The sequence below is a fragment of the Corvus cornix genome, chromosome 9 (assembly GCF_000738735.6).
Source record: "Corvus cornix cornix isolate S_Up_H32 chromosome 9, ASM73873v5, whole genome shotgun sequence".
Taxonomy (NCBI): domain Eukaryota; kingdom Metazoa; phylum Chordata; class Aves; order Passeriformes; family Corvidae; genus Corvus; species Corvus cornix.
In genome coordinates this window covers 9,684,079-9,696,154 of record NC_046339.1, presented here as the reverse complement: position 1 = coordinate 9,696,154, position 12,076 = coordinate 9,684,079, and the positions used below count along the sequence as shown (strand labels likewise).

Here is a 12,076-nt window from a genome sequence, read left to right as displayed (position 1 = left end):
TGCATCTGTTGCTTATACCTATTGTTTAGCTGTTGCCCTATTTCTGCAGGTAGATCTTGTTCCACCCATTCATCACTTGTTTTTAGTGTTTATTTTCTTTTTCTTCCCAATTTTTAGATTAAAATCTACAGAAATACAGGTTTCTGCTTCATTTGCCAAGATTAGGCAAAACATTATAAAAAGTATATCTGATAGCATCAATCTGATAACCTTCCACTGGAGAATTGAAACCTGGCATACTAAAAATAGTAGTATTAACTGTGACTTTGTATTTCTTCATTTCTCTTAGGAAGCAATCAATTTGCTTGAGCCAATGACAAATGATCCCGTGAACTATGTGCGTCAAGGAGCTCTCATTGCATCTGCCCTTATCATGATCCAGCAGACTGAGATCACGTGCCCAAAGGTAGTGTGTCACACCTCACATACCAGCCTGTTAGGTGGGAAAATTGTCTTGGATGCCAAATCTTAGTGCTTGGCACTGCATTTAAGCATTGGCAAGAGACTGCACATGTCTTGTAAAGAGCCAGAGCTGAATGTGCAGTGGAAAGCTCCTGCTTGGATCAGAGCATGTGCTCTGAATGATGGGAACATGCCTGGTGGATGGCAGCATTCTAACCCTGGGCACTACAAGAATAAATGCTCTTCCTTGAAAGCCCTCAAAGCATCTTGTAATGATAGGAAAGTGACTGTGAAGAGATTGGTTTTGATGATAGTAAGCTTAGATTTGGATGTGGTCACCACGCAGAGAGGTCCTGTAAGAACAATGTTTCCTTTGTAGTTAGTCTTACATTTTTCAGGTGAAACAGCTTCAGAGCTGGCTTAGTGAGTTTATAGCAAATACTCCATTTTTAATGGAGTTTTCTGCTCATAAGGCGAAAAGGTTTGCATATGCTGTGTTTAGCTTTTAAAAGGAGGTTCCCTGTGAATGTGTGACAGGTGATGATATGCAAACATTTGTACAGACTAAAAGTCCGCATTAGGAGAAGCTCTGAGGTTCCACATTTCACCTGCTCTGGTGAGTGGTGAGGCACAGCAGTAGCTGGTACTTTGCTGCTCATCTGCTGTATATGGGTTGCTTTTATTGATGTCATTTTAGAAATTGAACTGTGATAAAAACAGCCACTTTTTACTTCATTTAGATGAGAAGAAGGAAAAAACCCTCTGTGTCCAGTGGAAAATTTTACTTGGGAAAGTCAGAGAAGGAAATCTACAAATACAGGTGTTTGGCTATTTCCAAGTCATGGAACATGAAAATTTGCTGGCAGACAGTTTGTTCCTTCAAATTATTTAAAAAAAAAAAATAGGAAGAAAAATGTTAGTTTTCACTGAGCAGATTCTGGGAATGTCGTTTATATTATCAGAATTGTAGTTCAAGTGAATAAGCCAAGAATAGTAGTTCACTTGAATAAGCCAGTGGAGGACACTAGACTTTTGTTGGATCCCCTTGTCTTCCAAAATACAGAGTTTCTGTAATGTGAAGTTGAATTTCATCTCTCTGTGGAAAGAAATTAATTGTTGTTTTTATTGTTTGTTCCTTGGTCAGGGGATTGGAATGCCAGGCCTCAATACAGAAGATCAGATTTAATTATTCTGTGTCGCTCTAATACTGGACAAACTGTATAGCTCTGCCATGCCTCAGTTTCCTACCTGAAAGAATTAAGGATGATACTTCTATATATGAAAGAACATTATGAGAATCCATTCATTTTAGTTTTCAAAGCACCCTAATCCTCTTGGAATGGGCATTGCAATCTGCTCTGAATCAGTCAGACATCCTAAAATGTGGATCACTTGCTGAGGCTGCCTGTTGGAGTTTCTGGCTTTTTGAGATAATAGGTGAAAGACTCTGTTTGTCCTAAAGAAATATGTGAGTAGGAAAACAGCTAGTGAAAACACAGATTATTTGAGGTGTGTAATAAGGCAGATCTCTTTCCCCAAAGAGGCCTGGAAACCTTGGCTTCCAAGTTATGTGTGATGCTTCTGCTTGATAAAAGGGTAGTTAAAATAGTTGGCCAGCAAATACAGGAGGAGATGTATAGTGTGGGGGTCAGTGGCTTGTTTAAAAATGGGGCCAGAAACTGAAACGGCTTGATGCCAAATTGTTACCTGATATAGATACAGAAGGCAATTCATTGTCTAGTCATAGAAGCACTACAGATATTAAAAACCAAACAGAAACAACCCCCAGAATTCCAGATTACAAAATAATAAATAAAACCTGAAATATTCTGCCAATTTAGGAACTAAGCACAGAATATACAAATTTTGCTTGTTATAAATACCCCAAAAGTTGATTATAACCATTATGGTTTCTTGCTCAAAAGTAAAAGGAATATTTTGGGGGATATGCTGCCAATTAAGTTGTTTATTATCCATGGGAAACTTTTTTTGGAGCTCTCTGCCAGTCTGAAAAAAAAATTACTCAACTCTGATGTGAAAGGGTGGAGTTCAGAAAAGGAGCCATTTTTGGATTGCAGGGACATATTTTGATCGGATTAGATTCCTGAGTGACACATTGGACACTGTGCCAAAGGGTCTAATGTGATGGATGTGGGTATTTGCATTGCTGAATAAGCAGCTAGGAAGAGGAGTGTGATGATTTTTGTATCCCACAAGCTGTATGGTCTTGATGGGTTACAAAGAAGCTAAATTACATGTATCATCATCTCACTGCTTGTAAATCTTTGGAGATGCTTTGCGTGTGAAAGATGGTGATTTTAATAAAGAGTGGGTCATAGAGCCTGGCCAGCTTTCTGTCATTGCTGCTCAGTTTTGTCTGTTCTGGGATTTTATATTTTTTTTTCAGTAAACTTCTTACTTGTGAGCTTTGGGTTAGAAATACTTTCAATCCTCTGCTGATCATTTGGGGTGAAGACGGTAGCAAACAATCTTCCTTAAACAGTTTAGGATTTTTTCGGGAATTAACTGCTATCAGGGTTTTGAGCATTGCAATGCTGAAATGCCAGGAATAAACAGAGATTTAAGAATCAAAGTATTTTGGTTTTAAAATAGCCATTTTTGTTGTGAGAAAAGGGTAAAAGTATGCCTTTGAAATAACTTCACTGTGATCTTCTCAATGTGTTTGTCCTCCTCTTTGTTGTGCTCAATCTTGTTTAAATGAATAATTCAAAGAGTTTAAATTTAAATAAAAAGTTTAAATAAAGAATTGTGAAATAAGGAATTGTAATTACATGAACGCTCCTTGAACTTGAAAGTTGTTTAAAGTCCATAAAGGGGTAGCAGGTGTTGAGTAAAGGTGGTTTGGTCTCTTTGGAGTTGAAACAATTCCTCCATGTGCAGCCAACAAGATTTTTCTTGGCCTCTGTTGATACATTTAAGAACTGTATTAGTGCTGGATATAAAATATTAACAAGTTTATTTTGTGAAATGGAATCCTAAATTACAGATGTGATGAAGTCATCATAACAGAAATCAATGACAACTTCATTAAGTGTTTGTGACCTGCAGGGCAATTAAGTCAGCAGTTTTGGAGACAAAACTAAGTGTCGAACTACTTGAAAAAGTAAATTCAATTCCTGGTTTTGTGTTAGGATAGTCATCTTGGCAAAATGAGAAAATAATAAACAAGGTCAAGCCTTTTCTTCCATCCTCCTTCAGTCATATTGGCCTATTGTCTTCAAGATGTGAAGAAACCAGGACCAGATTGTTGTTGAGAATTTGTTTCTGTGGTTTAGATGAAATGCTAGGTCTTGCTAGGGTGCAAGAATGATTTTTGCAATATTCTAGTTGCACCTTTACTTTACGAAAGCCTGATACTGTGAGATGTTTCTGCACACTCCTTCAAGAGGGCAAGTGTATGCAGAATAACTTCATCTTTTGAAGAAGATAGATAGAACATGCAAACAGTTTAAAACCTGTTTTATTAGATTTTATTAATGCTCTTATTCTTAAGAGCTTGCATTTGCCAGAAGCATTGTGCACATCACCTGCCAATATTTCCTGTAATTAACTGTTTATAAAATCTTGTTCTTGACAATCTCCTGGGCTTTATGTGCATGAATATTGACTGGTGGAGGGAGAAGTGGTAAACAGCCTGATAAATGACAGGCTTTGAGGTAGGAAATGGTGTTGTATCGTTCTTATATCTCAAAGTCTCTGTTGTTTCCTCACTGTTTCCAAGGTTCTGTGTTTGGCTTCATTTGAACTCAGTGCCATGTCATTTTGGCCAGCACTAATTATCAGAATGGGTTGTGTATTTTGTTAGAAAGATGAAATTAATCATTGTCTATATTTTAGTGTTCCTCCTAGAAGTTGCCCAAATAAATTTCTTGGTAGCATTTCCAAATGCTGTAGAATTTTTGAAGTGCTTGAAGATTTCAAGGGAGAAACAAAGCTTGTGGGTTTCATAGCATATGAAATAAACTTACACAGTACTTTGGGTTGTGCTTGTTGCTGTGGTTTGAAGGAAAAATAATAGGGGACAAAAGGGCTTTACTAGACAAACTCTGGCAGGTTTTGCTTCAACAGCTTAAGAAATGGCTGGCTGTTGACATCTTGCTCCATTTTGTAGGAGATGAGTTGCCCCATCACTTTCTCCAAAGAGATGGAGCATTGGCTCCATATGAGGTTAATACCTTCCTGAACCACTCAAGCCATAACCAAAGATTTAGCAGTTTCCTTTACTGTGTACTTAAGATATTGTGGTGAACATACCATGGCATAAACTGTTACTGTATTAAATATTTTCTTTAATGATTCTCAGTTAAAAGGTAGGAGTACAGTAGCAAAATTTGCTGATGATGCATCATAGGGGCGTTATCAATACAGCAGAAATATTGTACAGAAATAATGGAATAAGTTGGAGGATTTCAGCAATAGGAAATGGAGGAAATTTATTAAAGTGCAGTGTCAGTCACCTAAGAACACAGAGTAGTTCTTGCTACAAACTCATCAATTGGTCTTTTATTCCAGTGACACTCCAGAGATTCTCAGGGTAGTCCTATAAGGTTTGCAAAATATGGTTTGGAAATGCACGTCCATCCTGAATATTTTAAAATCAGTATATGGATATCTTCAAGTGGGGAAAATCTCTGTAATTAATTATTAATGGGGTGACTTGTAACACCAGTGACTAAAGCTATTGAAAATGCAAACGTCATCGTAGGATGCAGAAATCGAGGATGCTTCCCTTAAAGATGGAATATTTGACTCATGCAGTCAGTTTTATAATCTCTCTCTCTTTTTCCTCCTTTTCATTATTTTTATCCAGGTCAGCCAGTTCAGGCAGCTCTATTCCAAAGTGATCAATGATAAGCATGATGATGTTATGGCAAAGTTTGGAGCAATCCTGGCACAAGGCATTTTGGATGCAGGTAATTCCCCAAACATTTAAAGCTGTCAAAATTTCTTAAACTTGTTTGGTTGCAATCACTGTAACAGCAAATTTCGTTTGGGAGATGAGGTGCTGGTTTTATGCCTCTCATGTCATAGCAGCAAGAAATCTCAGATTTCAAGGAATTTCAGCTAATTAAAGAAATAAACCCTGTTTTGTAGTTTCAGCTTATATCAGCATGTTTCTGTTAGGAGAGACTCAGCCCAGTCATTGGGGCAGAATTCATGTCCAGAAGTCTGGACAAATACAATAGTTTTTCTTTAAGTTGTTTTGTCACCCTGAATGTTGATTTATTATAGCATGATAGGTTGCTTCTTTATTTTTTTAAATCATCACCTGCTCCAGAAATTTGGAAATCTGCTGAGGTAACACCTGCACAATGCTGTGTCTGTCAATGGCACCTCTTTTCCAAGTTTCCAATCACAGTTTTTCCCATCTGGTCTCTTGTGCTGAGGCCTTCTCTTGCCATGCACATCCTTATCCTCTGTGATAGGCAGAAACAAGCTGTTTTTTCCTGTACTCCTGAGATCAAGATTAGTCCTGCAGTCCATAAGCAAAGGAGCCCCAAATTTGTCTCTGTGGCGTGGCTTAGGCGCAGCGCCCTGCAGTGTGGGTACAGTGTCTGTATGAAATCTCTGCATCTCCAGGCTGTGTGGTGGGGGAGAACGGAGTGCTGCCTGCACCTGTCTGCATGAAAGCAGGTTCAAAAAGCTTTCCTGGTGGGCCTGTGACTGTCAGGCTGCTCTGTCACAGATGACCAGGCCTGCTCAGAGAGGAAAGTAACAGGCACTGCGTTCTTGCCTCCTGGGTGCCTCTCCTGGAGCTCAGACTGAGCAATGTTCTTGGCATGAGACTGTTAGAATAATTTTGGTCATTCCCATACTCATACTCTTTTGCTGGGAAGGCAGACACTAGCTGCCTCTGGGATTTTTCTCAGCAGTGCAGACCTGTTCTGAGCTCTGACCCTTAAGATTAAATCATAAAAATGCAACTAAAATCTTATTTGCTTTCTGTGTCACTCATGTATTGTATAATGACTGGGAAACCAGAAATGTCCAGTTTTAATAAACTTCATGGGAATTTGTGCCAACTTTAACCTCTTTATTTCTTGCTGAGAGACTCCAGGAAGGCTGTGAACTCCTTTTCTTAACCTATTGCCACTTTCATTAGAGCCTCCTAAAAGAAAAAATTCTTTTTATCTTTCCTATACAACTGGAAGTGCTTATCTGAAACAATGAGTTATAGAATTTAATTATCACTACCAGGAAGAAAAGGTTCTTTGTGTTATCTGCCACAGTTGGGGCAATTGAATTTAGTTTTTTGTTGGGTCTTTTTTTGGGGGGTAGGGGGGAAGGAAAAAAGTCCAGTTCTCTTCCAATGACAGGGTTTTATTAGAAGTGCAAGATTTCCAGTGCATGACTGGGAAATGAGGCACTGGAAGTGGGATTTTTGCTCTGACAATGAGGCAACCATTTATGCTGGTAGTTTAATGGAAGGAGTGGGGTACCCTGGGAGCACTGAAGTGGAAATGAAGAACTTGGTCATTGCCTAATTGATAAGCTTCAGCAGCTACATTTTTACTTTAATAAAATAAGAAAAAAGTAGACACAAAATTTAACTTAGGGATTGGGGGGTTTCCCCAACCCCCCCTTGCCCCAGTGGCAGTGTGAATTTTGGGAGATTGACCTTATAGTACTACCCAAAGATCCCTGCATTTTTTCTTTTGTGCTTTTTGAATTTTTTTTTCCAGGCATCATGTCACAGCTTTTATTCATCCAGCCAAAGATCTGGAATGTGTTCCCTTCCAGGCAGTCAGGGGTGTTATTTAATCATGAAGATAAATCACAATTGTGCAGTATTATGTCTCCCCACCTTTCCTGCTCCCTGCAAAATCCTGGGAGTGAGGGTGGGCTGTTTGTGGGTATAAAACAGCAGAAAGAAGTAGCATGACAGCATCTTTTGAATATTAAATCTGTTGCTTGTTCAGGAAATACCAGAGATTGGATAATTATAGGTTCTAATTCTGAATTATAGGTTAAAATTCTGAAAATTAAAGTACAAAAGTTTGATAAAGCCCAGTTAAGCTGCTTGTGCAACATTCAGTCAGCTGCTTGATTCAGAATATCTGCAGATAATCAAGGCCTGGTCCTTAAACAGTGATGCAGTAAAATAAATTTCAAAGTGAAGATGGGGGAGAAGACCAGAAATTTGAGTGTGCTCACCATGTTTAAGGATAGCACAAGACCTCAGGCAATCCCTCCACAGTGCTGTGGCAAATTCAGGTGAAAGGGCAAGAGATTGCTATCAGCAGCAGAGCAGAGTAGCAGTAGAAAAAGACAAGACCTTATCTTTGTCTTTCTTCAAAGAAATAGCAGGAAGGAGTTTTCCTGTCAAACAGCAGGAGATCTATTGCTACCACAAAAGGAGGAGGAAGGAGGTAGAATATATGCAGAACATCCTACAGACTGGCATCAAAATGTCCCACCTTCCACTGCCTCTCCTGGGACTAACCCTGACAGATACCCAAGATGACAGTACTGCTTCAGTCAGGGCTTTCATTAGTTTTGGCAGGAAAAGAGAATTCTGTTTGTCTTTAAAACTCAGACAGCTCCATTGCTGCGTGGCCCTGCTGAGGTGGCTGTTTGTGTGAGGCAGGGAAAAGCTACTCCAGTTTGGGATTTTCAGCTACAAAGTGGCCTGACTTTGCAACCAGTGGGTGTTTGTATTTTAACAAAGTTAACCTCCCTGCCCCGGGTCTTGTCAGCGGTAATGGACTTGCCTGGTGCCCTCTTCAACTCAATTCACTGTGTTCATCAGAAGATGGAAGATCAGATTAACACTTTCTCAGTCTGTCTGCAAGTCCAGTCTTTCAATTTTGTTTCTAGCTGGATGTTTCTGCATTACATCAACATATGGAGCTGTTTTGGTCTCTGCTTTGCAAGTACAAATCTAAGACTTGGTTGTCTGGCAGAGATGTAATTTTGCTGCAAATACTGCAGGAGCTTGTCTCTGTGCAGCTTAGATTGATAATGTCTAGAAACAACTTCTGAAGTTGCTGCTGTTTACATTTTTTTCTACTGAGATGGTGTAGAATAAAAACCTAGGCATATTTCTTCTGCATAACTGATAGTTCAGGGAGGCAGTCACAGAAAGAAAAATCTCTATACGTTCTGCTGTATATGTACTGTGTTCCTCCTGAGCCTTGTCTTGAGCATCATTTATATGCCGTGTTTTAAAACCGTTGATGGCAAAGGTTTGCCTTTTTCTCCCCCACTCACTGCCTGTACTTCTGTCTAACCTGTGTCCTGGCAAAATGAGTGTGGAAGAAAGATTGTGTTTGGGTACTGTAGAGCACTGTGGTCTCTGTGCTGTACATCTGTTTTACTGAGTAAGCTGAGCTCACAATAAAGGAGGGAGGTGTGTTCCAGAGGAGGAAACTGGCAGCATTGTGGCCTGGCTTGCCACCCTTTGACAGCAACTGTTTGAGATGCATTGCTCAGGTATCTTTGTGGAGCACCCAGGAATGAATTCACTAACTTTTATGATTCCTTACAGGAGGCCATAACGTAACCATTTCACTGCAGTCAAGGACAGGACATACTCACATGCCTTCTGTGGTGGGGGTTCTGGTCTTCACCCAGTTTTGGTTTTGGTTCCCCCTGTCACACTTTTTGTCACTGGCGTTCACCCCAACTTGTGTCATTGGCCTTAACAAGGATCTTAAGGTACGTAACAAGAAGAGAGAAGAGACACTGAAAAGCTGCTTGGACTCCTTGAGTGGTCTGCAAGGCGTGTGCATGGATTTGTTGGTTTTCTTTGCATTTTCCACTTACTTGTGCCAGAAAAGGTACTAAATAGAAGAAATCTGAAAAACAGGCTTAAATTGCAGAGCTGATGGTGGGAATGGGGACAAGAAAAATGTAGAGAGCAGACACTGACCTCTTTACTTCAAAGTAGCTTAAAAAGAAAGGAACTCTGTTCAGAGTATTTGGGCAGAGACTGCCCCATTATCACTCTTGAAGGTCAGGGTTATTTAAAAAAAAAGCTTGTTGCCCCCCGGCCTCCCAGATAAATTATGTGATGTTCTCCCCTAGGAAAGCTAGCAGTGGGAAAAGAGGATTTGTTTGGATTCCTTGGGGAGTAAACATTAAACTGAGCAGCCATGGGTACTGGCACTTCTCTTACGCATCTGTTCTTCCAGCTGTCAGCTGTGGTACAGCCCCTCTAAGCTGTGTACTATGCTGGGTCTCCTGTGCTGAACAACTAAGATAGGAAGTTCCACAAAAAATCTTCTGGGTGTGGCAGCATGGGGGTGTTTAAGAACTTAGGTTGGCTGTCAAAAGATGCTTTCTACTCTTGCTTAAGTAGCTAAGAGTAAGAGAATATGTGACACTGGTAACTCACCCCAAATGTACAGTCCTTTGGCAGGAAGGGAATGTCACTGCTTGGTTTGCCCTCGCGTGCATGGACAGGGCAGATCTTCACTTAGATCTTAAACCAATTTTGTGTTGATACACACAAACACAGCAACAACATCAAAACCACAAAAGCTTTGAAGCAATGGAAACAAAGCATGGTGTGAATAGGATGGAGTGTATGGAGAGGGCTAGGAGAGCTTGCCAGAATCAAATTATAGAATAATTAAATAACATTGTTCTAGCTGAACCACTGCCACTGATAACAGTTTCTCAGCTTCCGGAGAGGGAGAAGGGGAAGCTTGTATTCTTTAGAGGATCTGTGTTTGTCTCTGCTGGAAGGAAAATTAAGCTGAAGTAATTATTCTGCTGTGGATTTTTCCCCACTTTTCTAACATCATTTTAAACTCTTTGTCTTAGATGCCAAAAGTCCAGTACAAGTCCAACTGTAAACCGTCCACATTTGCCTACCCCCCGCCTCTTGAGGTACCAAAGGAAAAGGAGAAAGAAAAGGTATTTGAGCTGGCTTTCTGTGTAAAGACTAACCCCTTCTCCCTCCTAGTATAAACACTGACTTTGGTGGTACTACCAGGGAATCTAAAGAGCAAAGGAAAAATTGGCAGGTGCTGTAGTCTCTGAAAGAGAATTCTAAGTAAATTTTCCTGCTGTGCCTGGGACTGTTGCTGATTGTGGCATACAAGTGATTTGCTACTGAATTGCTGCAACCTCCCTTGTCTGAAGTGGTCAAGCAGACGTATTGAATAAAAAACCGCTTTCCATGCCCTACTGACTTGTATGTGCAGCACTCAGAACAGCAGGGTCCTTGTCTGTGACTTGAGCTCCAAAGTGCTGCTCCAGTGCAACCATTGAGAATATTAGGTGGGACACCTCTCAAATAGTCCCATATGGAAGGAGCAGTGGGCCCATGTGCTAGAATAATAGCTGTCAGCTCCATGGATTGCAAAAAGGTAAGTGTGGCACTGGGAATATCTTGGTATTGAAAAGGAGAAGATAAGACCTGTGGGATCACAAGCAGGACAATAGTGGAAGCAATTTGTCTCCTGGCACAGGATGGTAAAAGCTGTTGAGCAGAGCGCAGCAGCAGGCAGAGCAGCCTTTAGGGAGCAATTGCAGCAGTGGGGACCTCAGGCATGTCATGCTGATGAATGACAGGGTGTGAAAACTGTAAAACATTTTACCAGAATTGAGTGCTGGGCAGGACAGATTTCCAAGCCACTGGGGAATCCAGAAATTAACTCTGATGAAAGGCAAAGCTCACTGCTCATAGCTGTTTTCTTGCCTTTGAATGGGATGTAAATTGGGCAAATCTTTTCTCTTTAAACTTCCCTGGCCAAAAGTTAAAATGTGCCAAGAACCCACATTTATTCTCACCAGCAACGTGACAAATGCTCTTGCTCCCTGACCCTCTCAGAAAGCTGCTGCCATTTGTTCCCAAAAGTCTCCAGCCTGGGGGGCTGAAGCTCAGTATACAGTGTTGGGTCACACTGAATGCCTCATCTCTTGCCATATCCAGGTTTCCACTGCTGTGCTGTCCATCACTGCAAAAGCCAAGAAGAAGGAAAAGGAAAAGGAGAAAGAGAAGAAAGAAGAGGAAAAGATGGAAGTGGTGGGTGCACACATTGAAACTTAAATTTCCTCTTCCCCCCCACCCTTATAAATGTGGAAGGTGTCTCATGAAAGTTGGCACCCACTCATCTCTATCCTCTCGCCACCTGTGTTACGAGCAAAGCACTGACACACATTGCTGCAGACACTGGTTAGCACCTTTATTCTGTGTGTGTGCACTGTTAAAAGCAAGAGGTGCTACTAATTGTGAATCTGTTATTTCTGAGAAATAAATCTTCCTCAGTGTTGTTAAGTAACTGACTTCCTTAATGGCAAAAGCTTGTTTTGACAAGTTTTTGTGCCTTTAACTGCATGAACCTTATGAGTATTATTTCATTACTTGCTGTTTTTAGACCCAGAGGAATTTTATCTCTTATCCATGTAATTTTCTTACTAATGTAGAAAAAGTTGTAGTAATTTCATGTCCTTGGGACCTCTGGCCTTTTAAAAAGGAGTGTTGTAGCAGTTGCTTGATCATGTCTAATTCACCTCGAGAGCACTGGAGAGTTTAAACTTTCTGTTTTTGCACATGCTTAACCTCCTATTCTGAAATGTTCACCATTTGGCAGCAGTCTCTTATGTGCTTTGGCCATCTATCAAAATGCCAAACATTTATCCACACCCAGCTCAGAAGCAACTGAGGTTTGAGCACAGGTTCCATATGCTGCTCAGTAGTTCT

At 40.5% G+C, this 12,076-nt stretch overlaps 1 protein-coding gene across 1 annotated transcript in view; it reads left to right on the top strand.

Annotated features, from left to right (window-relative positions):
• Nucleotides 1–12,076, top strand: part of PSMD1 (proteasome 26S subunit, non-ATPase 1) — a 63,598-nt gene that overhangs the window by 46,166 nt on the left and 5,356 nt on the right. Inside the window, exons 18-22 of the mRNA XM_039556784.1 lie at nt 290–406; nt 5,234–5,336; nt 8,912–9,081; nt 10,192–10,284; nt 11,306–11,398. Of these exons, the coding sequence (XP_039412718.1) occupies nt 290–406; nt 5,234–5,336; nt 8,912–9,081; nt 10,192–10,284; nt 11,306–11,398 (576 nt within the window). The remainder of the gene's footprint in view (nt 1–289; nt 407–5,233; nt 5,337–8,911; nt 9,082–10,191; nt 10,285–11,305; nt 11,399–12,076) is intronic.